The sequence below is a fragment of the Protopterus annectens genome, chromosome 3.part0, assembly GCF_019279795.1.
Source record: "Protopterus annectens isolate FY-2018-M chromosome 3.part0, PAN1.0, whole genome shotgun sequence".
NCBI lineage: Eukaryota > Metazoa > Chordata > Ceratodontiformes > Protopteridae > Protopterus > Protopterus annectens.
The window spans coordinates 1,621,508,225-1,621,535,243 of NC_056731.1; the positions used below are offsets into that span (position 1 = coordinate 1,621,508,225).

Sequence of the window (27,019 nt, forward strand, 5' to 3'; positions counted from 1 at the left end):
ATATATATATATATATATATATATATATATATATATATATATATATATATATATATATATGGGTCACCTTTAGATGCCCGACAACGCTCACCGACACGAATCCGATGGGACGAAAACACCGACAACGCAGATGACCGACAAGGTGAGAACCCGACGGACTCGGTAAGTGTGCGATCGAGTGAGGGATTTAGTGTTAGGGAGCGGACAGGTAAGTGTGCGGTAGTGAGGGACTGTGGGTTTAGGGGTGGGTTAAGTGAGTTAGGGTTAGGGTGCAGGTAGGGTAAGTGTGCGATAGTGAGGGACTGTGGGTTTAGGTGTGGGTTAAGTGAGTTAGGGTGCAGGTAGGGTGAGTGCGGTGGTAGTGTCGGATCTTGGGGTTACGGGTGGGTAAGTGAGTTAGGGTTAGGGTGCAGGTAGGGTAAGTGTGTGGTAGTGTCGGACCTTAGGGTTAGGGTTTGGGTTAGGGATAGTGCATATGTTATGTAGTGTACTGTGTTGTTTACGTGTAGTGTGTTGTTGTAATGGTTTTCGGTGTTTCGCGTTGTCGGCGTTTTTTGTTGTCGGTCTTTTGGTGTCGGTTATTAGTGTGTCGGGGAAACGCGATTTCGAGGTTTTAAAGGTGATCTATATATATATATATATATATATATATATATATATATATATATATATTCCTACTAGGATGATACTAGCCTCTAGGTCAACTGTCAGCCAGGAGGGGGAATGGAGGGAGGGACGTGAGAATAAAGGCGAGATAAACTTAAACTCACATAAAACTTTATGGCGAGTACATAACTTCTTTATGTGAAGTTGATAAATCTCGCCGTTTATTCTCACTGATGGGTAGCATTCCCTAGCACCCGCAATCCTGGGTGGCTCACGGGAGTACATTTTTCAGGACCGCAGAACCAAAAGAAGACCTGTCCCTGGAGGCCTTATCCACTCTGTAATGAGTGATAAAAGTATGAGGCTTGGACCAAGTGGCTGCAGCACAAATGTTATCAAGGGGCAATTGAGACTGAAAGGCAGAAGACGTAAAAACGGCTCTGGTTGAATGAGCCTTTACTTTGTGTGATAAAGTTGTTAGCAGCTGTATGAACAAATGGTCTACCTTTTCTGGCCTCCGAAAAGGATACAAACAGTTGACCTGATTTTCTAATATCCTTGGTTCTATCAAGATAGAATCTAAGCGGTCTGCGTACGTCAAGTTTGTGCATGTGTTCTAATATGTTGGAATGGTTGGGGAAGAAGACTGGCAATTCAATAACCTGATTGATATTAGATTCTGAACAGACTTTAGGCAAAAAGGATGGGTGCATTCTGAGAGATACTCTATCAAGTATGAAAAATCATATAAGGTGATCTGATAGACAAAGCTCGAATTTCTGACACTCTGTGGGCAGAAGTAATGGCCACTAGAAAAATAGTTTTCCAGGAAAGGAATTAGAGATGACAAGATGATGCAGGTTCGAAGGGGGTAAGAATTATTTGAGATGGCATAAAATTCAAATTCCAAGGAGAATAAGGGGTTTTGACAGGCCTCATGTGAAAAACACCTTTGAGAAAAACCTTAAGATAACTTATGGGCCATATTTAAACCATCCAATGTTGTGTCTTTCAGCTTTTCCCGTTAGGGGTTGCTACAGCGGAACTCCGGTCCACTAATGATTGGCAGTAGATTTTTACGTGCAGAGTTGCCAGCCCTGACGCACAACCTTCAACGAAGGAACGCCCATTCACGCACGTCTCCACACAGAAGACGCTCTAGCTGAGAATCGAACAGGACAACGTCTTACTGTGAGGCGACAACACTACCGCAGCACCACCACCGCAGTTCCATTTAAACCATCCAATCCAAGGTGGAAATTAGATATGGCAGCCAACCACCCCTCTAATTAAGGATCTCTAATATCTGTGCAAAGGAGATACCCTCAGAGGGGGATCTAGGGGACCCTTCTGACTCATCCAAGTCAGTGTCAGATGTCAAAGACTCCTGTGGGGAGTCCAAGTGCCTCCTCTTGCACAGTCTCTTCCTGGGTACCTCCTCAGTGGGGGCTTCTGGGAGGGTCTCAGAAGAGCAGGGGTGCCCTGTGGGGCTACTTAAGGCTCAGGGTCTTTACACTTGGGTTGACCGGTAGAAGCAGGAGCGGACACAGGTGCTTGAGGGGAGGAGGGAGCCAGACCTGATGCTGATGTCGTCTTTGGAGACAGGACTCTCCTCATGGCACCGAACGCACCACAACTCCGATGAGAAGGGGTAGACTAATCCGGAGGGTCCATCCGATCCTCCCGCACTGAGGCCATGGGCTCCAAGCCCAAGGTAGGAGCCGAGCTCATCCAAGCCGAAGCCCAGAGAGGAAAAGTCGGCACTGACAAATCGGTATGACTATCCTCTCCGGACCCAACAGGAGAGTGTCTGCTCCTAGAGCTCCCGGTCGGCACAGAGGACGTCCGAGTAGATGGGACTGATAACACGGGAGCAGGTCTCTGCTCCACAGGCTCAACAACCATCAGGTCGGCCTCCTCTGGCTCCAAAGTCTGGAACAGCTTGGAGGAGGAGCAGTTAAGTCTGGGGTAATGGTCTTCGGTTCAGACTGAGGCATCGGAGCAGACAATTTGGCAAGGCCTGGTGCCCGTAAAAGCTTCTGCACCAACCGGTCCATATCCAGATCTGAGAGGTTGACAGACTACTTTGAGGAGTGCACCAAGGGTGCAGACTGAAGCAGAGGAGATGAGGGGAACTCAGAAACTGGCTCCAAAGCTGTGAGCTGGCTCCGAACGGGAGACGCTTCCTAAGGCAGTGGAACAGATGACCCTAAACCCTCCAATTTTTTTAGCCTTTTTAGATAACTTGCGAATAGAAGAATCTTTCCAATAAAATTTGTCAGAGCAATCTGGAAAGTACAGTTTTGTACCTACCATAAATGTAGATGTCCGAGAGGTATGCATCTGCAGTCCTAACAAATGGGTTGTCCTGGCCTCAGGCAGCCCTTCGGTCGGCCGGATTCCAAAGTCTGGGTCTGGCCTCGGCTGATGTCACACTTCACCCGACGTCATAGCTGCAGTCCAGCGGGTATAAAGGCATCAGCCGATGCCATTTTCCTCAGTGTTTCTTGCCCCAGATGCCAGGTGCCCTCTAGGAAGGCTAAATTTGGATAAATGCAAATGTTTCCAAACAAGAGAGAGCAAATAGAAATAAACATGTATATACATATATACAAACAAATACACCATAAAAGATTCCCCCAGCTAGCTACAAGATGGGCAAATACCCTAGGAGTACCACAGAGGGGAAGGAGGGTGGGTAATCCTTACTGCAGATGGATACCTCTCGGACATCTACATTTATGGTAGGTACAAAACTGTATTATGTCCTTCAAGGATGCATCTGCAGTCCTAACAAATGGGTAGAATACCATAGCCAAACTGGGGGAGGAGGCACTAAGGATTTATGGTGTAGTTAAGATCCCTTGCAAAACAGCAGTGGCAAAACCTGCTCGGGATCTGGAGTATAAAGGTAGATTATAATGCTTGGCAAATGTATGCACGGAGCTCCAAGTAGCAGCCTCTAAAATGTCTTTGGTAGCCACTCCTCGTAAGAAAGCTGCAGTAGTGGCTGTAGCCCTTGTGGAGTGAGGTCTGATGTTTTCTTGAGTTGCCTTTCCATGAAAAGAGTAACAAAATCTAATGCAATTTCCTATCCATTTTGAGATTGTTTGTTTTGAAATTGCTTTTCCTTCCATTCCTGTTGCATATGCTACCAGAAGCTGGTCAGTTTTTCTGTTGTTCTTGGTTCTGTCCAGGTAGTAGCGCAATTGTCTGTGTACATCCAAGGTATGCAGCAATCTTTCCCCCCTGTTCTGCGGGTTGGGGAAGAATGTTGGTAGGTGTATTGCTTGGTTTAATGATACCCTGGAGACCACCTTTGGCATAAAGGTAGGATTAGTTCTCATGGACACTCTATCCTGATGGAAGATAAGGAAGGGCTGTACTGCCATTAAAGCCTGTAATTCAGAAACCCGTCTAGCTGAAGTGATTGCAAGCAGGAATGCAGTCTTCCAAGATAAGTACTGTAATTCTGCTGTTGCTGCTGGTTCAAAAGGGGGAAGTGTCAACTTTTCTAACACAAAGTTCAAGTCCCATGTAGGCAATGGTGGTTTCCTTGGTGGCTTTACATATTTAATTCCTCTGAGAAACTGCCTGAGTAGAGGTTGAGAAAAGACTGGAGGATCCATGTTGTATTCTGCTGAAATTGCTGATGCATGAATCTTAATGGAGGAGTAAGACAGACCATTGTGGAAAAGCTCTGCTAAGTATTCCAGGATGTTAGCTATGTTTGCCAATGATGCATCTACTCCTTTTGTTGCACTCCAAATGAGATATCTTTTCCATTTTGCTGAATAAGTTTTCCTTGTTGAGGGTCTGCGAGCCTCCAGGATAATGTCTTTAACCCTTTGAGATAAATCTGGGCTATTTTGCCTTATGTAATGTTCCAAGCAGCTAGCTGCAGAGTTTTCAAGTTTGGATGCAGGATTTTGAAGTTGTTCTGTGTTAGCAGAAGAGGTAGCAGGGGTAGAGGCCATGCATGTTCCCGGGACATACTCCTCAGTAGCGGGTACCAATGTTGCCTCGGCCAGTCTGGAGCTATCAAGATGATCCTCGGGTGATGATCTTTGATCTTCAGTAGCACTTTGTGCATCAAAGGAAGAGGTGGGAATGCATATGCTGTCAGGTTTTCCCAACTGAAGGATAGGGAGTCCACCTTCCAAGCAAGTGGGTGGTATGTCCTTGTGCAGAATTTTTTCAATTGGTGGTTGTGTGGGGATGCGAACAGGTCTATTTCTGGCAGTCCCCATTTCCTTGTGATGGTTTTGAAGATATCTGGATGCAGCATCCATTCGTGGGCATCCGTGGTGGTGCTGCTTAAGATGTCTGCTAGTATATTTTCCTTTCCTGGCACAAATATGGCCTGGAGCTGAATGTTGAGGCTCAGGGCCACATTCCAGAGGTCCATTGCCATCCGGCATAGAGGATATGAATGTGTGCCTCCCTGTTTGTTGATATACCACATAACTGTGGTGTTGTCCGTCCTTATCAGCAATTGACCCTGTTGAAGAAATGGTCTGAATGTCTGAATTGCCTGTTTTACTGCCAGCATCTCTTTTTGATTTATGTGTAGGTTCATCTGGTCTTGAGTCCATAAGCCTTGAATGCACTTGTCCACCATGTGTGCCCCCCAACCTAGGTCTGAGGCGTCCGTGGTGATAGTCTGGCTTGGGTGAGGCCTGTGGAAGGGCAGTCCTTTGTTCAATTGACAGGCCTGGGCCCACCACTGGAATTCTTGCTTCAGGCATGGAATTATTGGAATTTGGGTTTCTAGGCTGTGTTTGTGCTGAGACCATAAATTCCTCAGGTACCATTGTAAATTCCTCATATGTAGTCTGGCATGCGGAACTAATATTATGCAGGATGCCATGTAACCCAGGGCTTGCAGGATTTTCCTTGCTGTAAGCTGGTTCTGCGTTGTTAATGCCATGAAATGAAGTGGTAGCTGCCTCTGTTTTTCTGCTGTGAGGAATGCCATCTGGTTTGATGTGTCCAGTTCTGCACCCAAGAAGGTGATCCTGTGGGATGGTATCAGCCTTGACTTTTTTGTGTTGACTGTGTATCCCAGGGCTTGCAGCAGGTGAATAACCTTTTTCAAATCTTTTGTTATTTTGTCTTTGCTGTCCGCTTGTAACAGGCAGTCGTCCAGGTATGGATAAATTTGAATTCCCTGAAGCCTGCAATGAGCAATTACTGATGCCAGGCATTTCGTGAATACTCTGGGCGCAGTAGACAAGCCAAAAGGCAATGCTGAGAATTGATAATGCTCTGATCCTGCAAGAAATATGAGGTATCTTCTGCAATTTGGTCGTATGGGGACGTGCAGGTATGCCTCCTTGAGATCCAGAGTCACCAGCCAAGACTCCTTGCCCAGCATGGGAAGAAGTTGCTGTAGGGTCAGCATTTTGAATTTTGGAACAATGAGATGAGTTTAGAGCGGACAGGTCGAGGATAGGTCTCCATTGGTTTTCCTTTCTTGGTACCAGGAAAAGCCTTGAATAAAATCCTTGTCCGTGTTCCATAGCCGGTACCTTTTCTATAGCTCTCATCCTTAGTAAGTGGTCTGTTTGCTGTAGAGCGTTTGACCTTTGGTTTGGAGGTAGGTTTGGCATTCCTCTCTTCCTTGGAAGAGTATGGAAGTGAAACCTGTAGCCTTTGTCTATTGTCTGTAAAATCCATTTGTCTCCTGTAATGTAATGCCAATTTGCTGAAAATAAGGCTAACTTTCCGCCTAAGGGTGCTCCCAGTTGTTCCCTGGTAGGCGGTTTCAGAGCCAAGTCACTGTGATTGTCCTGTGGAAGTGGTAGTGGCTGGATCTGTGGCAGTACTTCTCTGGCTGTTAGGCTGCCACTGACGTCCCCTGTAGGCACCTCTGGATTGGCCTCTGCCTCTAGGGCGTCTATTTCTGCTTCTCTGTGCTCTGGTGGTGTCTGGAAAGGACCAATTCTTGGAAGGCCAGTTCCTACTAAACCTCGGAGGCTGGACCTGTAAGAAATCCTTGACTGTCTGGACAGATTTAGCTTTTTCTTCCACCTTCAACACTTGCTGTGCAGGGGAACCAAACAAACTGTGCTTTTCCATGGGAGCATCTAGAAGCTTTGCCTTTACATGGTCTGGTAAGGATTGCTCTTTTAACCATGCATGCCTTCTGATCACTGTACCTGTCATAGCTGATCTAAAGGAAGCCTCCAGTGCATCATAGCCGCACTTTAAGGAATGATTACTGACCTGCTGAGTGTTATGCACCAAATCCTGAAGGGACTTACGGTCTAAAGGCTCAGGCGAGGAAAGTTTTTTAGTGAGCTGATCTAACAGAAATTCCTGATATTGAATCATGTGGAATTGACAGTTTAAGGCCCTAGCCGAAAGAGTAGCAGAAGTATAAACTTTTTTACCCCATCTCTCCAATGCCCTAGATTCTCTTTCAGAGGGGAGGGGTTTTTTGGCAGAGGCAGCTGCTACAGCTTTGGGGCCCTGTGAAATAGTTTCAGGATCTGCAATAGGAGCCTTATACAAATGACAATGTGTGTCCGGAACCCTGTAGTATCTGTCGGGCTTAGCAGGGGCCGGAGGTAGTGAGTCAGGGGCAGTACAAGCATCATTAAATGCATCATCCACAATTGTAAGTATTTGAGGAATAGCTAAAGGCCTATGCTGTGGTAAATGCAAAAAGGTCCTAAGCCTCTTCCTAGAGTCTGAAAAATCCTGGCCCTGCCATTGAAATTGTTCCCTCATAGCATGCAAGGTTTCCCCAAAAGAAAATTCCTCAGGAGGAGAGGCAGAAGGTATGGAATCCTCTGCATCAGAGTCCTCATAAGGAGAATAAGGGCCTTCTGGAGGATTTGTATATTCTGAATCATCAGAGGAGTAATCTGAAGAAACTGGCTCAGGGGGCTCTGCTCTGGGCCTCTTCTCTGGAGGTGGGTGAGAGGCCCTGTCAGGGTGAGACTGGGTTCCCCTGATCAAAGAAATGAGATCCTCTGCTAGACTAAGCATTTGGGTACTAGAGCTAGGCCTGTGAGGGGGGGGTTTTAGCAGGCACGGCCTTTGAAGTTTTAGCTGCTTTGGCCCTGGCAAAAGCCTTAATTGACATGGATGCAGGGGGCCTAGCAGCTCCACGTGCAGGAGTAGATACATCTAAGGGGATAGTATCTGATAAATCCTGAGAAACTGTAAGAGCAGGTGGATTTTCCGTAGCAGATTCAGCCATGTTGGAAGAGGCCTCGGTAGAAGGAGGCATGCTTTCGGCCGAAGGAAGAACCGCAGACTCTGTTTCAGCCGAAACAGGGACACTCGCGGTTGGCTTAACCGCGGTTTCGGTCCTTTTCCTTACGCTTTTTGGCTAATTGTGAAGTCGGAGTCTCCGACGGCATGATATAAGCAAAAGCGGAGCCGAAAAACTCCTCTGCAAACTCCGACCGACGTCTAAGTGTCCATCGGTTGAAGGAAGCACAGGCTAGACAAGCTGCTACGTCGTGGTCTGGGCCTAAACAAGGTAGGCAGTAAGAGTGGAAATCTTTATGAGGTATTTGTTTCCCACAAGTTAAACAGTTATTCACTTTTTCTGACATCGGCTGAGGCAAGAAAGAGTCCCCAACGGGGTACTTAGCTTTTTAGAAGTCTTCGGTAGTAGCAATCTCTGGTTCTGACCGACCGGCACTTGCGAACAGCTTCTGCTTCGGGCGCCACGCGGCAAGAAAGACTGAGGAAAATGGCATCGGCTGATGCCTTTATACCCGCTGGACTGCAGCTATGACGTCGGGTGAAGTGCGACATCAGCCGAGGCCAGACCCAGACTTTGGAATCCGGCCGACCGAAGGGCTGCCTGAGGCCAGGACAACCCATTTGTTAGGACTGCAGATGCATCCTTGAAGGACATCACCAAGATCTGTGCCGCGGCAAACTAGATCTGGGGTAATTCCAGCAGTGCATCATGGGATAAGGGGCTTGGTCTCGAGCTACTGGTAAACCTTGAGCTTTGCTAACGTCAGTGTCGGAGCAGAGGATCGGCTCCAAACCAGTCAGTGAGAATAAACTGCGAGATTTAACAACTTCACATCAGGTCACACACTTAGAATCCTTTTTACCTTTAGGAGGAGGGGAGGCAGTCTGTGAACAAAAGCAGATTTGGATGGATAATGCCCCTGGAATTTACAGATAGGAGACAAAATGTTTCAATTCCTACAAAGCCCTGCCTTTATCCTGGGGAGACTTAAAATGCTCAGCAACAGAACCAAAAGCAGCCAACAAGTTGCCCTTAATATCAGGTAAGGGTTAGACATGAAGCCAAGAGCAATGTTTCAAAATACAACCAAATGCAGCAGTAATAGAGAAGCATCAGCTGCATCATAACTACATTTAATAGAGTGAAGAGCCACTTGTGAGATATAGAATCCAGTAAAGAAAGGGCCAAGACCTTCCCTTCTTTACCAGGCAGGTCAGAAATTGCCCGAGAGACTTGAGAAAGAAGGGCTAAAACATACCTAGCCATACTAGTCTGATAATTAATAGCCCTAAAAGCCAGGGTGGCAGCAGTATACATCTTTTTGCCTAGCCATTCCATGGCTAGACTGTCCTTATCAGAAGGAAGTAGTTTAATGCAAGGCAAATGTTTAGAAGGTTTGTTCGAGAAGATAAACAGCAGGAAGACATATGTACAAAAATTTACAATCAGGCACCTTGCAAAATCAGTCCGGCTTCCTTTGAGACTGAAGGTTGAGAATCAGGGGGCAACAGAGGCTGCTGAAAAGATATCCAAGAGGGCAGCCAATACTGGAGGCACAGGAGAGGGCTTGGGAGACTCCATCTAGAGGAGTTCATAACACCTTTTTAGAATATCAGAAAAGTACAGTTTTGTACCTACCATAAATATAGATGTTAGAGTGTTCACACTGCTGCAGTCATTATACTTGGGTTATCCTGCCGTCAGGCGGTCCTGCAGTCAGCCAGAGTTCCATAGTCTTGGTCCGGCGTCGGATGCTGTCGCTTCTTCCCTGACGTCAGTGCGCCAGGGGTATACAAGATGCATCCGACGCAGTTTTCTTCAGTTTTTCTTGCCCCAGATGTCAGGTGCCCCCAAGAAGGTAGGCAATACAGATAAGAAATATATATATAAAATAAAAACAACACCTTTAGTTACAAGCAAATACACTACAAAGGTTGTATAGGACAGAAAGGTATAGATAAGTCCAGCTAGGACAGAGGGGGTGGAGGGAGGGAACACTAACATCTACATTTATGGTAGGTACAAAACTGTACTATGTTCATCATGTTACACTGCTGCAGTCATTACACCTGGGTAGAATCCCAAAGCTAAGGTTGGGTGGCTGGTCTATAAAGAGTTAGGATTGGCTATGAGGCCCTGCAGAACTGCAGTGGCAAATCCTGCTCTGGATTTAGAGTAAAGAGGCAAGTGGTAACGCTTGGTAAAGGTGCGCACTGAGCAAGTTGCAGCCTCCAAAATTTCCTTGGTAGGTACTCCTCTGAGAAAGGCTGTTGAAGTGGCTGTTGCCCTGGTGGAATGTGGCCTAATGTTATTAGGGACCGATTTTCCATGCTGTGTGTAGCAGTAACGAATAGTGTCCTATCCATTTGGAAATAGTCTGCTTTGAGATGGCCTTGCCCTGTGATCCTGCAGCATATGCTACAAACAAACAGTTGCTCAGTTTTCCTGAAAGCTTTTGTTTTGTCCAAGCAGAAGCGTAGCTGCCTGTGTATGTCCAAAGAGTGCAGAAGTTTCTCCCCTTTATTCTGGGGGTTTGGATAAAAAGTTGGCAAATGGATGGTTTGGTTAAGAGCCACACTAGATACCAGCTTTGGCATAAAGGTAGGGGTTTTGTCCTTAAAGAAACCCTGTCCTGATGAAAAATTATAAAAGGTTCCACTGCCATTAATGCCTGTAGCTCTGAGACTCGTCGTGCTGAAGTTACTGCCAGGAGAAGAGCCGTTTTCCATGATAAAAATTTTAGATCGGCTGAATTGGCTGGCTCAGAAGGTGGCAGGGTCAGTTTTTCCAAAATGAAATTGAGGTCCCAAGTTGGTGTTGGTGGTCTCCGGGGCGGTCTTATGTTTTTAGCCCCTCTGAGGTACTGCTTTAGCAAGGGATGAGAGAATAAAGGAGGATCCGTGTTGTAATGTGCTGAAATGGCAGAGGCGTGGATCTTAATTGATGAGAAGGATAGGCCTTTGTCCAGCATCTCAGTTAAGTATTGTAAAATCTGAGGAATGTTTGGGACAAGAGGGTCAAGGCTTTGAACCTGGTTCCAGGCGCAGAATCTCTTCCATTTTTCTCAGTAAGCTTTCCTGGTGCTAGGCCTCCAAAATGACATCTATAACCGCTTTAGAGAGAGGTGTTGCCTGTTTGACTAATGAATCTGCCATGCAGCCAGGTTTAGGGTTTTGAGCTGACCGTGCAGGATCTGATGGTGTCAGGTGGTGTGGAATTTGAGGCAAAATCCATGGTGGGCCTTGAGTTAAGTTCTTTAAGATTGGGTACCAGTGCTGGCGTGGCCAGTCTGGAGCAATCGGGATCATCTGTGGTTTTTCTTGTCTGGCTTTTAGGAGTACCTTTGAAAGGAGAAGCAGTGGTGGGAAGGCATAAACTCTTAGGTTTTTCCAGCTGAACGAGACCGCATCCACTTTCCATGCTTGTGTGTGATAAGTCCTTGAGCAGAATTTTTGTAGTTGGCAATTCAGTGGGGAAGCAAAAAGATCTATGTCTGGGCATCCCCATTTTTGCATTACCATGCTGTAGATTTGTGGATTCAATTTCCAATCGTGAGGGTCCACGATATTTCTGCTTAGTCTGCCAGAGTATTTTTCTTTCCTGGCAGGAATTGTGCTTGCAGATGAACTTGATACGTTAGAGCTGTGTTCCACAAGGTCATGGCTTGCGCCTGCATAGGGGATAAGAATGAGTGCACCCTTGCTTGTTTATGTACCACATTACTGTGGTGTTGTCTGTCTTTATTAGTAACTGTCCTGGATGCAGAAGGTCCTTGAAAGCTGTTAGGGCATTTTGAACAGCCAACATCTCTTTTTGATTGATGTGTAGATGCATTTGGTCTGTGGTCCACTTGCCCCGAATGCATTTTCCTGCCATGTGTGCTCCCCAGGCGTAATCCGAAGCATCTGTTGTTAGAGTCTGCCTGGCTGTGGGTAGAGTAAAAGGCTGACCCTTGTTTAGGTGACATACCTGTGCTCACCATCGAAACTCCTGTTGCAGGCAGGGAATCATTGGTATTACTGCTTCTAAACTGTGAGAGTGTTGAGTCCAAACACTTTTTAGGTACCACTGTAATATCCTCATATGCAGTCTGGCATATGGTATTAGTAGTATGCAGGATGCCATGAATCCCAGGGCCTGCAGACTTTTTCTTGCAGGGAAATGGGACTTCTTTGCCAGTAATTGAAAATATTGAGTTAGTTGAACTTGTCTGGCGTGAGATAAGCCATCTGGGCCGTTGTATTTAAGCTGGCACCCAGGAATATAATCTGTTGTGAGGGCACTAGTTTTAACTTCTTTTCGTTTACTGTGTACCCTAGAGAAATTAGCAACCTTTTTACAAATGCCAGACGCTTTAGAAGAATATCCTTTGTCTCTGCTTGAATGAGGCAGTCGTCTAGGTATGGATATATTTGAATTCCTTTTTGCCTGCAAAATGCAATTACTGGTGCCAGGCACTTTGTAAAGAACCTGGGCGCAGTGGATAAGCCAAAGGGCAGTGCAGAGAATTGGTAGTGCATTGTACCAGCTTTGAATCTGAGATATCTTCTGCAATTTTGTCTGATAGGGACATGCAGGTATGCCTCTGAGGTCCAGAGTAACAAACCAAGCCTTCTTGCCCAGCATGGGAAGAAGCTGCTGTAGTGTCAACATTCTGAATTTCGGAATATCCAAGTATTTAGAGTTGAAAGGTCTAGTATGGGTCTCCATGCCTTGTCCTTTCTGGGGACCAGGAAGAGTCTTGAGCAAAATCCTTGTCCTTGTTCCTGTTGTGGTACTTTTTGAATAGCTTTCATGTCCATGAGGGCTGAAATTTGTTTTTGTGCCTCTGCCCATTGGTTTTGTGGCAGGTCTGGCATTCCTTTTAGCCTTGGTAAAGTGTGAAAGTGGAACCTGTAACCTTGAGACACAATATTCAGAACCCATTTGTCTTGGGTGATTGTTTGCCAGTTTTGAGAAATAAGTGCTAGTTTCCCCCCTAAGGGGGCTGCCAAAAGGGAAGTGCTTGGCATACGAAGGGTGAAGTCATTGGGACTGTTTCTTGTAAGGTTGAGACTTGTCCTCACCTCCTTTTGGGATTGAGGTGCCCCACTGTCATTGTCTGTTAGAGCCTTGGGGTTGAGATCTGCCTCTTAGACGTCTGTATCTGCCTCTCTGTGGCCTGTCTGACACTGGAAAGGACCAATTCTTTGTTGGCCAATTTCTGCTAAATTGAGGTGGCTGTACCTGTAAAAAAAATCTTTGACTGTTTGCATAGATTTAGCTTTATCTTCCATTTTCTTTAACACCTCTTCTGCCTTAACACCAAACAAGGTATCATGCTGTAAAGGAGCATCCTGTTCTTTTAACCAAGCATGTATTCGAATCACAGAACCTGTAACTGTGGCTCTACAAGAGGCCTCTAAAGAATCACAACCACATTGCAGAGTATGTTTTCCCACCTGTTCAACTGCATGCAATAAATCCTGCATTTCTTTAGTCAGGAGCTTCTGAGCTTGCAAGCATTTTCTGTTTTAACTGAGCCATTAAATACTGTTGGTACTTAAGCATGTGAAACTGGCAATTTAAAGCCCTTACTGCTAAAGTTGCAGAAGTGTAAACTTTCTTCGCCCATCTATCCAGTGCTCTAGAATCTCTGTCAGAGGGTACTGGATTTTTTGCAATGGAAGCCTTAACCCCTTTTGGACCCTGGGAAATTGTTTCTGGATCAGCAGAAGGGTTTTTATAAAGAAACTTGAGAGTCAGGGACTCTCTAATACCTATCTGGCTTGGCTGGTGCAGGGGGCACAGAATCAGGAGATAAGCTGGATTCAGAGAACACATCATCCACAATATCTACTACAGGCAGAATAGCCAGGGGCCTGTGCTGAGGCAATAAAAGGAAATCCCGGAGCCTTTTCTTGGATTCTGAATAATCCTGACTTTCCCAACTGAAATGTTCCCCCTCATGGTATGTAAAGTTTCCCCAAAAGAATAATCCTCAGGAGGAGAGGCTGAAGGGATAGATTCTTCAGCATCGGAGTCCTCATAGGGGGGTAGAGAGTATCCCTGGTCTGAAGAGGAATCAGAGGAAATGGAAACCTGATCAGAGAAATCATAGTCTGTATCCTGCCTAGGCCTTTTCTCAGGAGGGGGAAAGGAACCCCTGATTAGAGTAATGAGGTCTTCGGCCATTTTAAGCATCTGTTAGGCATGGAGGACTGTCCAGGAGAATGCTTGTACTTGATTCTTTGTATTTAATGGTGTTTTTGTCTTGGCTGTTGCTTTAATGGTAAGTTGTGAAGGTCTGAAAACACCCTCAGAAGCAGATGCCTGCTCAGCGGCTGCGGACCGATCTGAGGGATTAGTTTCCGTAGGCCCAATACCTTGAGTTTCCAGAGGCCTAGTTGTCTCCACGTGGGAGTCGGAGGCAGCCTGTGGCTCTGAGGTAACGGGTGTCAGGGGCTGTGAAAGCACCTCACTGAGAACCGGCAACTGGCCTAGAAGAGGGTTCGTCTGTTTTGGACCTCTGATGCTTGTCTTTATCCTTGTCTTTGCGTTTTTTTTAGAAAGTACAGTTTTGTACCTACCATAAATGTAGATGTCCGAACTGGATAGCATCTGCAGTCATAACAACTGGGTTGTCCTGTCGTCAGGCAGCCCTTCAGTCGGCCGGATTCCAAAGTCCGGGTCCGGCTTCGGCTGATGTCGCACTTCACCCGACGTCATCTCTGTTGGTCTTCGGGTATAAAGGCATCAGCCGACACCATTTTCCTCAGTGTTTCTTGCCCCAGATGCCAGTAGCCCTCTTGAAGGCTAAAATTTGGATAGATGCCAATGTTTCCAAAAAGATAGAGGTAAACACAAAAATAAGCATGTATGTACATATATACAAACAAATACACCATACAAGACTCCCCCCCACCAGCTAGCTATTAGGAGGGTAAACACCTTAGGAGTACCACAGAGGGGAAGGAGGGAGGGTAATCCTGACTGCAGATGCTATCCAGTTCGGACATCTACATTTATGGTAGGTACAAAACTGTACTATGTCCTTCATGGATGCATCTGCAGTCATAACAACTGGGTAGAATACCATAGCCAACAAGGGGAGGAGGATAAAAGTAGATTATGGTGTGTTTAGGATCCCTTGCAGTACAGCAGTGGCAAACCCTGCTCGGGATCTGGAATATAGAGGCAAATTATAATGCTTGGCAAATGTATGCACGGAGGTCCAAGTAGCCGCCTCAATAATGTCTTTGGTTGCCACTCCTCGTAAGAAGGCTGTGGTAGTGGCTGTTGCCCTTGTAGAATGAGGTCTTATGTTCTGTGGAATTGGTTTTCCATGGAAGGAGTAACAGAATCGTATGCAATTTCCTATCCATTTGGAGATTGTCTGTTTGGAAATAGCTTTTCCTTCCCTTCCTGTTGCATAGGCTACAAAAGTTGGTCAGTCTTTCTGCTACTTTTTGTTCTGTCCAAGTAGTAGCGTAGCTGTCTATGTACATCCAAGGTATGCAGTATTCTTTCCCTCTGTTTTGTGGGTTGGGAAAGAAGGTAGGTAGGTGGATTGCCTGGTTTAAATACACTCTGGATACCACCTTAGGCATAAATGTAGGATTAGTCCTCATGGACACTCTATCTTGGTGGAAGATTAGGAAGGGTTGCACTGCCATTAAGGCCTGTAGTTCTGAAACCCTCCTTGCTGAGGTAATTGCCAGTAGGAAAGCAGTTTTCCATGACAGGTGTTGTAGGTCTGCTGTTGCTGCTGGTTCAAAGGGTGATAGTGTCAACTTTTCTAGCACAAAGTTTAAGTCCCAAGCTGGTAATGGTGGTTTCCTTGGAGGTTTTACATTCTTGATTCCTCTGAGGAACTGCCTGAGCAAAGGGTGAAAAAACAGGTGGATCAAAGCTGTATTCTGCTGAAATAGCTGATGCATGTATCTTGATGGAGGAGTAGGACAGGCCTGAATGAAGAAGTTCGCCAGATACTCCAGAATGTTAGGCATATCTATGTTTGACACATCTTTTCCTCTTTCAGTACTCCAAATGACAAACCTTTTCCATTTTCCAGCATAGTTCCTTCTTGTTGAAGGTCTGCGTGCTTCAAGAATAATGTCTTTAACTCTTTGGGAAAGTTCTGGATTAGCTGCTGCTATGTGATGTTCCATGCAGTCAGTTGCAACGTTTTTAGGTTTGGATGTATGATGCTGTAGTTGTTCTGAGTTAACATCAAAGGCATCAGGGTATTGGCCATATATTGTTCGAGACATGCTCCTCAGCAGTGGGTACCAGTGTTGTCTTGGCCAGTTTGGAGCTATCAGGATTATCCTTGGACGTTCTTCCTTGATTTTTAGTAGTACTTTGTGTATCAAGGGGAGAGGTGGGAATGCATATGCTGTTAGGCCTTTCCAGCTGAAGGAGAGCAAATCCACTTTCCATGCTAGTGGGTGGAATGTCCTTGTGCAGAATTTTTTGAGCCGGTGATTGAGAGGTGATGCGAATAGATCTATCTGAGGCATTCCTCATTTCTTTGAGATGGTCTTGAAGATGTCCGGGTGCAGCTTCCATTCGTGGGCATCCGATGTGGTTCTGCTTAATATGTCTGCTAGAGTATTTTCTTTTCCCGGTACAAATATTGCCTGTAACTGGATGTTGTAGCTGAGTGCCAGGGTCCACAGCTCCAAGGTCATTCTGCATAGGGGGTATGAATGAGTGCCTCCCTGTTTGTTGATGTACCACATGACTGTGGTGTTGTCTGTCCTTATCAACTGGCCCTCTTTGAGAAATGGTCTGAACTTTTGGATTGCCAGTTTTACTGCCAGCATTTCTTTTAGGTTGATGTGCAGGTGAAGTTGATCCTGTGTCCACAATCCTTGCACGCATTTGTCCAGCATGTGGGCCCCCCCATCCTAGGTCTGAGGCGTCTGTTGTGATGGTCTGGCTTGCTTGACATCTGCGAAAGGGTAGGCCTGGGTTTGACTGGCATGCCTGAGCCCACCATAGGAACTCCTGTTTTAAGCATGGAATTAGTGGGATTTCTGTTTCTAGGCTGTGTCTGTGTTGGGACCATAGATTCTTTAGGTACCACTGTAGTTTTCTCATATGTAGTCTGGCAAATGGGACCAAGATTATGCATGATGCCATGAAGCCCAAGGCCTGCAGTACTTTTCTTGCTGTGAACTTGTTCAGTTTTGTTAGTGCCAAGAAGTAAAGAGGGAGTTCTTTTTGTTTTTCTGTAGTTAGGAATGCCATTTGTTTTACTGTGTCCAATTCCGCCCAAGAATGTCCTTGTTTGGGATGGTATCAGCCTTGACTTTTGTAAATTGACTGTGTATCCCAGTGCTTGTAGCAAGTAAATGACCCTTTGTAAATCTGTTGTCAGCTTGCTTTTGTTGTCCCCTTGTAGCAGGCAGTCGTCCAGGTATGGGTAAATTTGAATTCCTGTAGTCTGCAATGGGCGATTACTGATGCCAGGCATTTTGTGAATACTCTGGGCAGTAGATAAGCCAAAGGGCAATGCTGAGAATTGATAGTGCTCTGATCCTGCAAGAAATCTGAGGTATCTTCTGCAGATTGGTCGAATGGGGACGTGCAGGTATGCCTCCTTGAGATCTAGAGTTACCAGCCAACACTCCTTGCCCAGCATGGGAAGAAGTTGCTGTAGGGTCAGCATTTTGAATTTTGGGACAATGATGTATGTATTTAAGGTGGACAGGTCGAGAATTGGTCTCCAACTTTTTCCTTTCTTGGAACTAGGAATAGTCTGGAGTAGAACCCTTTCCTTGCTCTGCTGTTGGCACTCTTTCCACAGCTCTCATGTTTGCTAACTCCATTATCTGTTGTAGAGCCTCTGTTTTTGATTTGGAGGTAGATTTGGCATTCCTCTTTGACTGGTCAAGTGTGGAAGTGGAACCGTAACCTTGATCTATGGTTTGTAAAATCCACTTGTCTTTTGTTATATAGTGCCAGTTCTTTGAAAATAAGGTTAACTTTCCGCCTAGAGGAGCTGCTATTTGTTCCCTGGTAGGCGGATTTAGGTTAAGTCACTGTGGTTGTGTTGATGTAGTGGCAGTGGTTGTGTCTGTGCCTCTGTTGTTACCTTGCCACTGTCGTCCTCTGTAGGCACCTCCTCTGGGTTGGTTTCTGCCTCTGGAACGTCTATTCCTGCCCCTTTGAGATCTTGTGGAGTCAGGAAAGGACCAATTTTTGGCAGGCCAGTTCCTGCTAAACCTTGGGGGTTGAACCTGCAATAAATCTTTAACCGTTTGAACAGATTTTGCCTTTTCTTCCATTTTCTTCATAACCTGCTGGGCAGGTGTACCAAACAAACTTGTCTTATCCATAGGAGCCATCTAGCAACTTAGCTTTAACATGATCCGGTAAAGCTTGCTCCTTTAGCCATGCATGCCTTCTTATCACTGTGCCAGTCATGGCTGATCTAAATGAAGCCTCCAGTGCATCATAGCCACATTTTAAGGAATGGTTACTAACCTGTTGTATGTTATTTACCATTTCTAATACATATTTCTTATCAAGAGATTCATCAGTGGTTAGTTTTTTAGTTAACTGATCAAGCATAAACTCTTGGTATTGTATCATGTGAAACTGACAGTTTAAAGCTCTAGCTGAGAGAGTAGCTGAAGTGTAGACCTTTTTACCCCATCTGTCTAATGACCTTGCTTCCCTTTCTAAAGGAATAGGGTTTTAGCTATGGTCGCTACTGCCTTGGGACCCTGGGATATAGTTTCGGGGTCTGCAAGTGGGGCCTTGTAAAGGTGGTGATGAGTATCTGGCACCCTGTAAAATCTGCCTGGTTTGGCAGGGGCTGGGGGTAAAGAATCTGGAGCGGAGCAGACATCATTGAAAGCATCATCCACCACAGAGAGAACAGGAGGTATAGCTAAGGGCCTGTGCTGTGGAAGGTGTAGAAAGGTCCCAAGTCTTTTTCTGGAGTCTGAAAAATCCTGTTGCTGCCATTGGAACTGCTCTCGCATGGCATGTAAGGTTTCTCCAAAGGAGAATTCTTCTGGTGGGGAAGCAGCTGGAATGGATTCTTCAGCATCAGAATCTTCAAAATTGGAGAAAGGAGCCTCTGGCTGGTCAGTTATGTCTGATTCATCGGCAGAATCATCAGAGGACACTGGCTCAGGGGGCTCTGCCCTAGGTCTCTTCTCTGGGGGCTGAGAGGCCCTGTCTGGGTGAGATTGAGATCCTCTAATTAATGAAATTAAATCTTCTGCCAGAGTAAGCATTTGAGAACTAGAAGAGGGCCTGGTTGGAGGTGGTTTAACAGGCACTGTTTTAGTAGTCTTGGCTGCTTTAGCCCTAGCGAAGGCCTTAATGGACATGGCTGCTGGAGGCCTAGCAGCACCACGTGCTGGGGTAGAGACATCCAAGGGAATGGTGTCTGATAAGTCAGTGGCAACCACCGTAGTGGATAAAATTTCTGAGGCCGATTCAAGAGTGGTAGCAGGGGCCTCAGTTGTAGAGATAGATTCAGCTGTACTTTGATCAGTTTTCTCGGTTTCGGCCAAAACCGAGACACTCGCGGTTTGCTTAACCATGGTTTCGGCCGAAACCGCGGACCGCGAGTGTCGGTCTTTATCTTTGCGATTTGGCAGATTGGGTAGTCGGAGGATCCGACGGCATAATGTACGCAAAATCAGAACCGAAAAACTGTTCTGCAAACTCCGACCGACGCCTAAGCGTTCGCCGGTTGAAAGAAGCACAGGCCGAACAGGCTGCTACGTCGTGGGCTGGGCCTAAACAAGGCAGACAATAAGAGTGGAAATCTTTATGAGGTATTTGTTTCCCACAGGTTAAACAATTAACTTTTTCTGACATCGGCTGAGGCAAGAAAGAGTCCCCAACGGGGTACTTAGCTTTAGAAGTCTTCGAAGTAGTATTCGGTAGAAGTAATCTCTGGATCCGACCGACCGGCACTTGCGAACAGCTTCTGCTTCGGGCGCCACGCGGCAAGAAAGACTGAGGAAAATGGCGTCGGCTGATGCCTTTATACCCGAAGACCAACAGAGATGACGTCGGGTGAAGTGCGACATCAGCCGAAGCCGGACCCGGACTTTGGAATCCGGCCGACTGAAGGGCTGCCTGACGACAGGACAACCCAGTTGTTATGACTGCAGATGCATCCATGAAGGACATCTGCGGTCGGTTGATCTGACGGCATAGTATAATTAAACCTTCGGCCAAAGTAGTGCAAAGCAAAATCAAAACGTCGTTTTATAGTGCGTTTGTTAAATCTAGCACAAAACCGACAACTAGTGACGCCGTGATCAGGGCCTAGGCATGGAATACAGTAAGAGTGAAAGTCCTTATGAGGTATTTGCTTCCCACAAGAAATACAATTAACTTTTTCTGACAATGGTCTGAGGCAAGAAAAAAGTTTCCCCAACAGGGTACTTAGCTATATTGAAGACTTCGGACCTGAAATTCGACTTCAAAAATCTCAGGAGTCTGCCGACCGGCACTCGCAAATTGCTTCTGCTTCGGGCACCGTGCGGCAAGAAAGACTGAAGAAAATGGCGTTGGATGCATCTTGTATACCTCTGGCGCACTGACATCAGGGAAGAAGCGACAGTAACCGATGCCGGACCAAGACTTTGGAACTCTGGCCAACTGCGGGACCACCTGACGGCAGGATAACCCAAGTGTAATGACTGCAGCAGTGTAACATGATGAACATCCTGAGAAGAGTCCCATCTGAAAAATTCTATCAAATAAGAAATAGTATCCCCAAAGGATAGTTCTTCTAAGGGATAATCTGGAGTGAATCTTCCTCCAAAGAGACAATACAAGGGAGAAGGAGTTTGAAGAATGTGCCAAGGATGCTTTCCCAGAATCCAAACCTTCAAAGGACTCCTGCTCTCTAGGTCTTTTAAGAGGACAGGTCCGGGGAAAAGCAGGTAAGGAAACCCCTTGAGGTTTTAAGGCAGTAAAACAACCCCCCCCAAGTAAAACCTGCCATTCACCTTGGGGATCTTTAACAGGGGAAATGTTTTTTTCTTCTAAGGAGCATCTGCACGAGAAACCCTAGGACGTCCAGACTCTTACAGGCACTCCACCAAGACAAAAATCAGCAGAGGTTCCCCCTCAACATCTGGAGCGGATGTCTGCAAAGCCTCCAAGGACATGCGAGAAGTCAGATCCAGGTCAGCCTCTTACAGGGTCGCAGCAGAGGAATCAGAAAAATGGAAGATCCTGCATGCTTTCACTAGCCTTGAGAGAGGTCTTGGAAAGGCAAGACAACAGCTGAATCAAACTAGAGTTTTATGGGCCTTTTTCTTGCCAGGTGGCTGCCATTCAGGGCAGGAAGACTCCGCCATAGCACCTTGTGCCAACAATTTAAGACACTGGCTCTCCAGGTACATTGACAAAGAGACGCAACTACGAAAGGTCTTTGGGACAAATGACTGATGGACTGAACACTGTGTATGGCCGTGAGAAGCACCCAGACAGAAGAGAGACTGCTTTTGACCATCTTTATGAGGAATCTGCCTCAACAGCGACATTTTCTCATGACATGTAAACAAAATAAAAATAGAGAGATAAGAAACCTCAATGGGGCACTTACCTGAAATACAGCATGGAACCAGCACAGAAGTTGTCCAGCCCGTCAGCAAAGTAGCTCTGAGGTATGTACATCTGTATGTCGCCTTTATGCCCTACGCCTTGCACAGGGATCATAAATGTGATATACAATGTCTATAAATTCCAAATGCTTTGGTATACTGGCCAAATGGGCTATCTTTGGTAGGAGAGCCCTTATTTCAAGAACAGTACAACAGTGTATGGAAGGACATCAGATATCCTTGACAGGATATGCTGGTATAGGTAAAGGCTACACAAACATGCTTGATGTCAAAAATATTACCCAAAAATACTACCCAAAAATACTAATTACTACTGTGCTTAAATCTACCTCATAAGTAATCCAAAAATCTCCAGATCATACAAACAATACATTTCTGTCAGAAACACCACTGATTATCAGCTGATAAACCAGTTACAAGCTAGTGTAACTGCAAGGCTAACTTACCAGTCACTGATAGATATAAAACAGAAAACAGGTGGTTTTTGGAATTCACTAAAGTCAGATGGCTCTCCTAAGGTAAAGGCTCCCATGTTTTCAAAGATGATCCAGTCACCAACATCCAGCTCTGGCAGAAGATAATGATCCACAACTTGGTCTAGACCATCACAGGATGGACCCCATAAGCTACTCATAAATAGTGGTGCATCTGCCTTGTAGTTCTGCATATAATAAAAGAAAATGTTTCAAAGACAATACAAGCCTCAAGCATACCACTTAACACACCTGTTAGGCAGTTAAATTTATACCAACCTTATGAACCTGAGGTACAACTGTGAAGTCACACAGTTTACAGGCAAATGAACCATAAATACCATCATTCATGTAGTAAATGAATAATGGCTTACTCGCAAGCATTTCAACATCTGCAAAATAAACATGGAAATGTGAAATTACACTTACACTAAGAATCAAAACAGGCCAAGCACTACATCTGCAAAGACCCTGACAAACGTACTTCAAACTGCATGTCATCTAAAACTCCAGCGGAGTGTTTCACATTTGCAATGGCATTTGTGCAAAAACGGCTGAATACATTTTCCAAGTTAAGCTATTTTGGTTTATTTCAGCAATGAACAAAAAATGAAAGGCATGACTGCAATATGCTTCCTTCTTTAATGACCACTATTCACAAATGCAGTATCCCTAAACGTGATAAGCCTGAAACCCGCTAGAAAGCTAGGTGTAAGAGGTCATCACTATCAGCACGTCATACATAAAACTTATACATTCACCATAGAGAAATTAATTGTGACCTGTTTTTACAGCCTTCACAAACATCTGCCCTTGACAGACCATGACCAGTTACCTCCATAAGTTTAGAAGTGGTTATCAACGACTCATTGTATATGAAAGTGCAACATGAAATTTAGGACGTTATTTACAGCTTTCCAATCTACATACACATTCAGTGGCCAACTTCAAAAGACAGGACTACTTGGGGTGTGTGCGTGTGTGGGGCTATTCTGAACACTATATGATGCAAGAAAACTCCCATTGATTGATTTACAATGGAGTTTCTTCCATCTGAACTGGACAGTTTGCTCTCTGAAGCTCACACACTAGGGATGCATGACAGCCCTGCCTTAACGTATGCTGTGTTCCAAATTAGGAAGGCACACCCACCCACAACCGGTTAGCCACTCCCAAATAGTGATGACCTTGCATACCAACAAAGATTTTTATACCTACACTGCAAGAAATGTGCAACACGAACATTTCTGAAGAGATGAGCTTTAAATTAAAACCTCAAACTCCAGAGTGCAAGCATGGACCTGATTCAAACCAAAACCAATTTCCATTCAACCCCACCATGAGCTAACCCTCACATTTCACAAAGTCATTAACTTAAAATAAAGCAATGACTTTGAATAGCCAGACAGACTAAAATTTAAATAACTTATCCCAAAAGTAATAAAATCCTTCCCAAGACATCTTTATTAATCTAACATTCTCCCAAGTTAAGGGCTTTTAGAGGCTCTTTGCTGTTTAAGCAGTCTGTCAGCTAGCCTTACTGCTGGCCACAGTACAATGTTTTAACTGTGGGTGATAACTTGGTACCAGTGTTGTATCACTATAGTAAGTGCAGAGTTCTGAATTAAATTTTTTTTGTTGAACAGCATGAAGCGGATCTTAAAAAAAAAAAACTATCACACCATCTGTGAGATAATCTTGCTAGTACAGTAAAAGCGTCCATCCAATAACCACTCATAGCTTCCTATTAAAAAAAAATCAATAGAAAATTTAACCACAGACTTCTAACTCACAGACATGGCAAAAGGACATGTGCAGCCAACCCACACATGGCAAAAGGACATGTGCAGCCAACCCATGTCCAATTACAATGAACTCCAAAACACCTACAACCAAGTTACTCTTAGCAACTGATGTTAATGCTTTCTCAACAATCTCTAGCCCAATGGCTAGAGACTACAGGAAGCTACAGAAGTTTACATCTTCTGGCATGTTTTAGGCATGCCTTTGTGTGTTTTTTTTTTTTTTTAAATCTACGTTAGGAAAGCAAATAGATCTATAGGCAGAGCACTGGTAAAGTACAGTTGTTCCCCACTTACGATTTTTGTAGATGTTAGAGTAGATCAATGTTCCAGCACTAATCCTTGGGATGTCTTTGCTGTGCAGAAGCCTATGATGGGCCTGATTTCCAGAGTCTTAGCATCACCCCACACCGATGGACACTGACAGATGTCCAGACATCAGGGTATAAAAAAAGGCACCCATCGGCACAATCTTCAGATCTTTCTAAGCAGGGAAAGCAGTTTGATGTCTCCAGAAAGCACGACTTTCCCAAATGTTTGGTCTTGGTAGCAAATGAAAAAGGGAACAAAGGGAGAAGGTTGAGGAGTAAAATTGACAAGCAGCAGCAGGAGGAGACAAGGTCACTGCCTAGATAACGGTCAGGGAGAGAATTTGCACTACAACACTGATCTACTTGAACATCTAAAATTATGGTAAAGGACACAACTGTACTATGTTCTTCACAGTCAGTGCTGCAGTACTAATCACTGGGAAGAGTCACAAAGCTGTTCTGAAGGTGGAGGAGAAAAATAATATTGTTAGGAAATATTTTGTAGGGTGGTAGAGGTGAATCCTACCTCTGGACACCTGACGCAAGTTGTAATGTTTTGTGAAGTTGTAAATAGAACTCCAGGTGACTGCATCTAGGACTGTATGAATGGGCACTCCTTTGAGGAAGGCAGTGGTAGCTGCTCCATGCCTGGTGGAATGGGTTCTAATTTGGCAAGGCAGAGGCTTTCAATGGTGTGCACAACAGAACCGGATGTAGTGTGCAATTCATTTTGAGATGGTTTGATTTGAGACAGGTTTACCCTGTTTTCCCCTCTATGAAGGATAAAGTACAGTTGTGTACACTTACCATACATGTAGATGTTACAGTGTATTCACTGTGGCAGTCATTACATTTAGGTTACCTGCTTGTAGTAGCCCTCAGTCGGCATGATTAACAAAGTCCTGGCTCCTGCGTCGGCTGCTCTCTTTTCTTCCATGACGTCAGGGGCATAAAACATGCAGCTGACGCCTTTACATCAGTTTTTTCTTGCCCCAGATGTCAGGTGCCACCCTAATGGGAAGCAATTAAATCTATAAATATACAAGGTTATACCTCCAACAAAAAATCAAACACACCAAAAAGTTTTTGATCATAGTAAAGGAGAGCAGAGGTATAGCCAAAAGTAGTAAGGGGGCTGGGAGGGAGGGTAACCAGGACAGCAACAGTGAATACACTCGAACATTTACATTTATGGTAAGTGTACACAACTGTACTATGTTCTTCGTGTTTCACTGTTGCAGTCATTACATTTGGATAGATTCCCATAGCATCAGGACCAGCTATAAGACCCTGCAAGACTGCAGTGGCAAAGCCAGCTCTGGAATTAGAGAAAATTGGCAAATGATAATGCTTGGTGAAAGTATGTACAGAACTCCAGGTAGCAGCTTCTAGGATGTCCCTAGTAGGGATGCCTCTGAGAAAGGCTGTAGAGGTAGATGCAGCCCTGGTTGAATGGGGTCTGATGCCCTGTTGAACAGGTTTTCTATGGTGCTTATCGCAGAAATTAATTTAATGGCCTATCCATTTAGAAATGGTTTGCTTTGAAATAGCCTTCCACTCTGTCCCTGCAGCAAACGCCACCAGCAGTTCAGATTTCCTTTGAGACTTAGTCCTGTCCAAGTAGAATCTAAGTTGTCTGTGCACATCTAAGGAGTGCAGTATCCGTTCCCCTTTGTTCTGTGGATTAGGAAAGAAGGCTGGCAAATGAATGGACTGATTAAGAGCCACACTGGATACCACCTTGGGCGTGAAGGAGGGATTGGGTCTGAGGGACACCCTGTCCGCATGAAATATGATTAGACTCCACTGCGATAAGGGCCTGTAATTCAGATACCCTTCTTGCTGAAGTGATTGCTAAAAGGAATTTTAAATCTGCAGTAACAGCTGGCTCGAAAGGAGGAAGAGTGAATTTCTCCAAGACAAAGTTAAGGCTGGAGCTCTCCTGGGTGGCCTTAAATTTTTGGCCCCTCTGAGGAACTGCTTGAGCAGTGCGTGAGAGAAGAGGTGAGGTTCTGTATTACAATGAGCTGAAATGGCTGAGGCGTGAATTTTGATGCAGGAAAAGGACAAGGCCTTGTGAAGCATCTCAGCTAAGTATTGTAAAATATGAGGTAAATTGGGCGCTTCTGTCCTCATCCCTTGAGACTGGTACCAGGCACAGAATCTTTTCCATTTTGCAGCATAAGACTTTCTAGTACTAGGCCTCCTTGCCACTAAAATGATATCCATCACTGATTTACTGTGGGATGGTAAAGGAGAGATTAGGTAATTAGCCAGGCTGCCAGGTTCATTGTTTGAAGCTGACGGTGCAGAAACTGGTTCTCCTACTGAGACAACAGGGAAGGAGTCTGATGCAGGTACCAGAGGGTCAACCGTGACACTGCGTAAGAGGGGGTACCAGTGCTGGCGTAGCCAGTCTGGTGCAATCAAAATCATCCTTTGTTGGTCCTGTTTGATCTTTAGTAGTACTTTGGAGAGCAGAGGTAAAGGAGGAAAGGCATAAACTGATAGTTTTTCCAGCTGAAGGACAGAGCATCTACTTTCCAAGCTTGATTGTGGGGCATCTTTGCGCAAGATATGTCCAATTGATGGTTCTGGGGGGAGGCAAACGGGTCTATATTTGGGCTTCCCCATTTGCTTGTCAACATGTTGAAATTCCTTGGTTCCAGTTTCCACTCGTGTGGGTCCATGAGGTTTCTACTTAGTTCGTCTGCCAGTGCATTTAGTTTTCCTGGCAGGAAATGAGCTTGTAGATTCACTTGGTAGCTCAAGGCTGTGTTCCACAATGCCATGGCAAGTCTGCAGAGGTAAGAATGTGCACCCCCCTGCTTGTTCATGAACCACATGACAGTGGTGTTGTCAGTCTTTACCATTAGTTGTCCTGGAACAATGTGGTCCTTGAAGGCTGTCAGAGCATTCTGTACAGCTAACATTTCTTTTTGATTGATATGCAGGTGCATTTGACTTGGATTCCATTTGCCCTGAATGCACTTCCCTGCCAGGTGAGCCC

The 27,019-nt window shown here is 45.2% G+C and overlaps 1 protein-coding gene across 2 annotated transcripts in view; it reads right to left on the reverse strand.

Moving 5' to 3' along the window:
- The window catches only part of LOC122796898 (antizyme inhibitor 1-like), a 79,915-nt gene extending 57,503 nt beyond the window's left edge, over positions 1 to 22,412 (reverse strand). The window contains exons 1-2 of one of the 2 annotated variants that reach the window (XM_044065652.1): positions 22,176 to 22,311; positions 21,870 to 22,084 (exon numbers count right to left, since the gene is read on the reverse strand). In XM_044065652.1, coding sequence (XP_043921587.1) covers positions 21,870 to 22,084; positions 22,176 to 22,280 — 320 coding nt within the window. In that variant the 5' untranslated portion in view covers positions 22,281 to 22,311. Of the gene's footprint in view, positions 1 to 21,865; positions 22,085 to 22,175 lie in introns of those variants that run through there. The other variant, XM_044065653.1, reaches the window with a different exon arrangement.
- Positions 22,413 to 27,019: the final 4,607 nt, after the last annotated feature.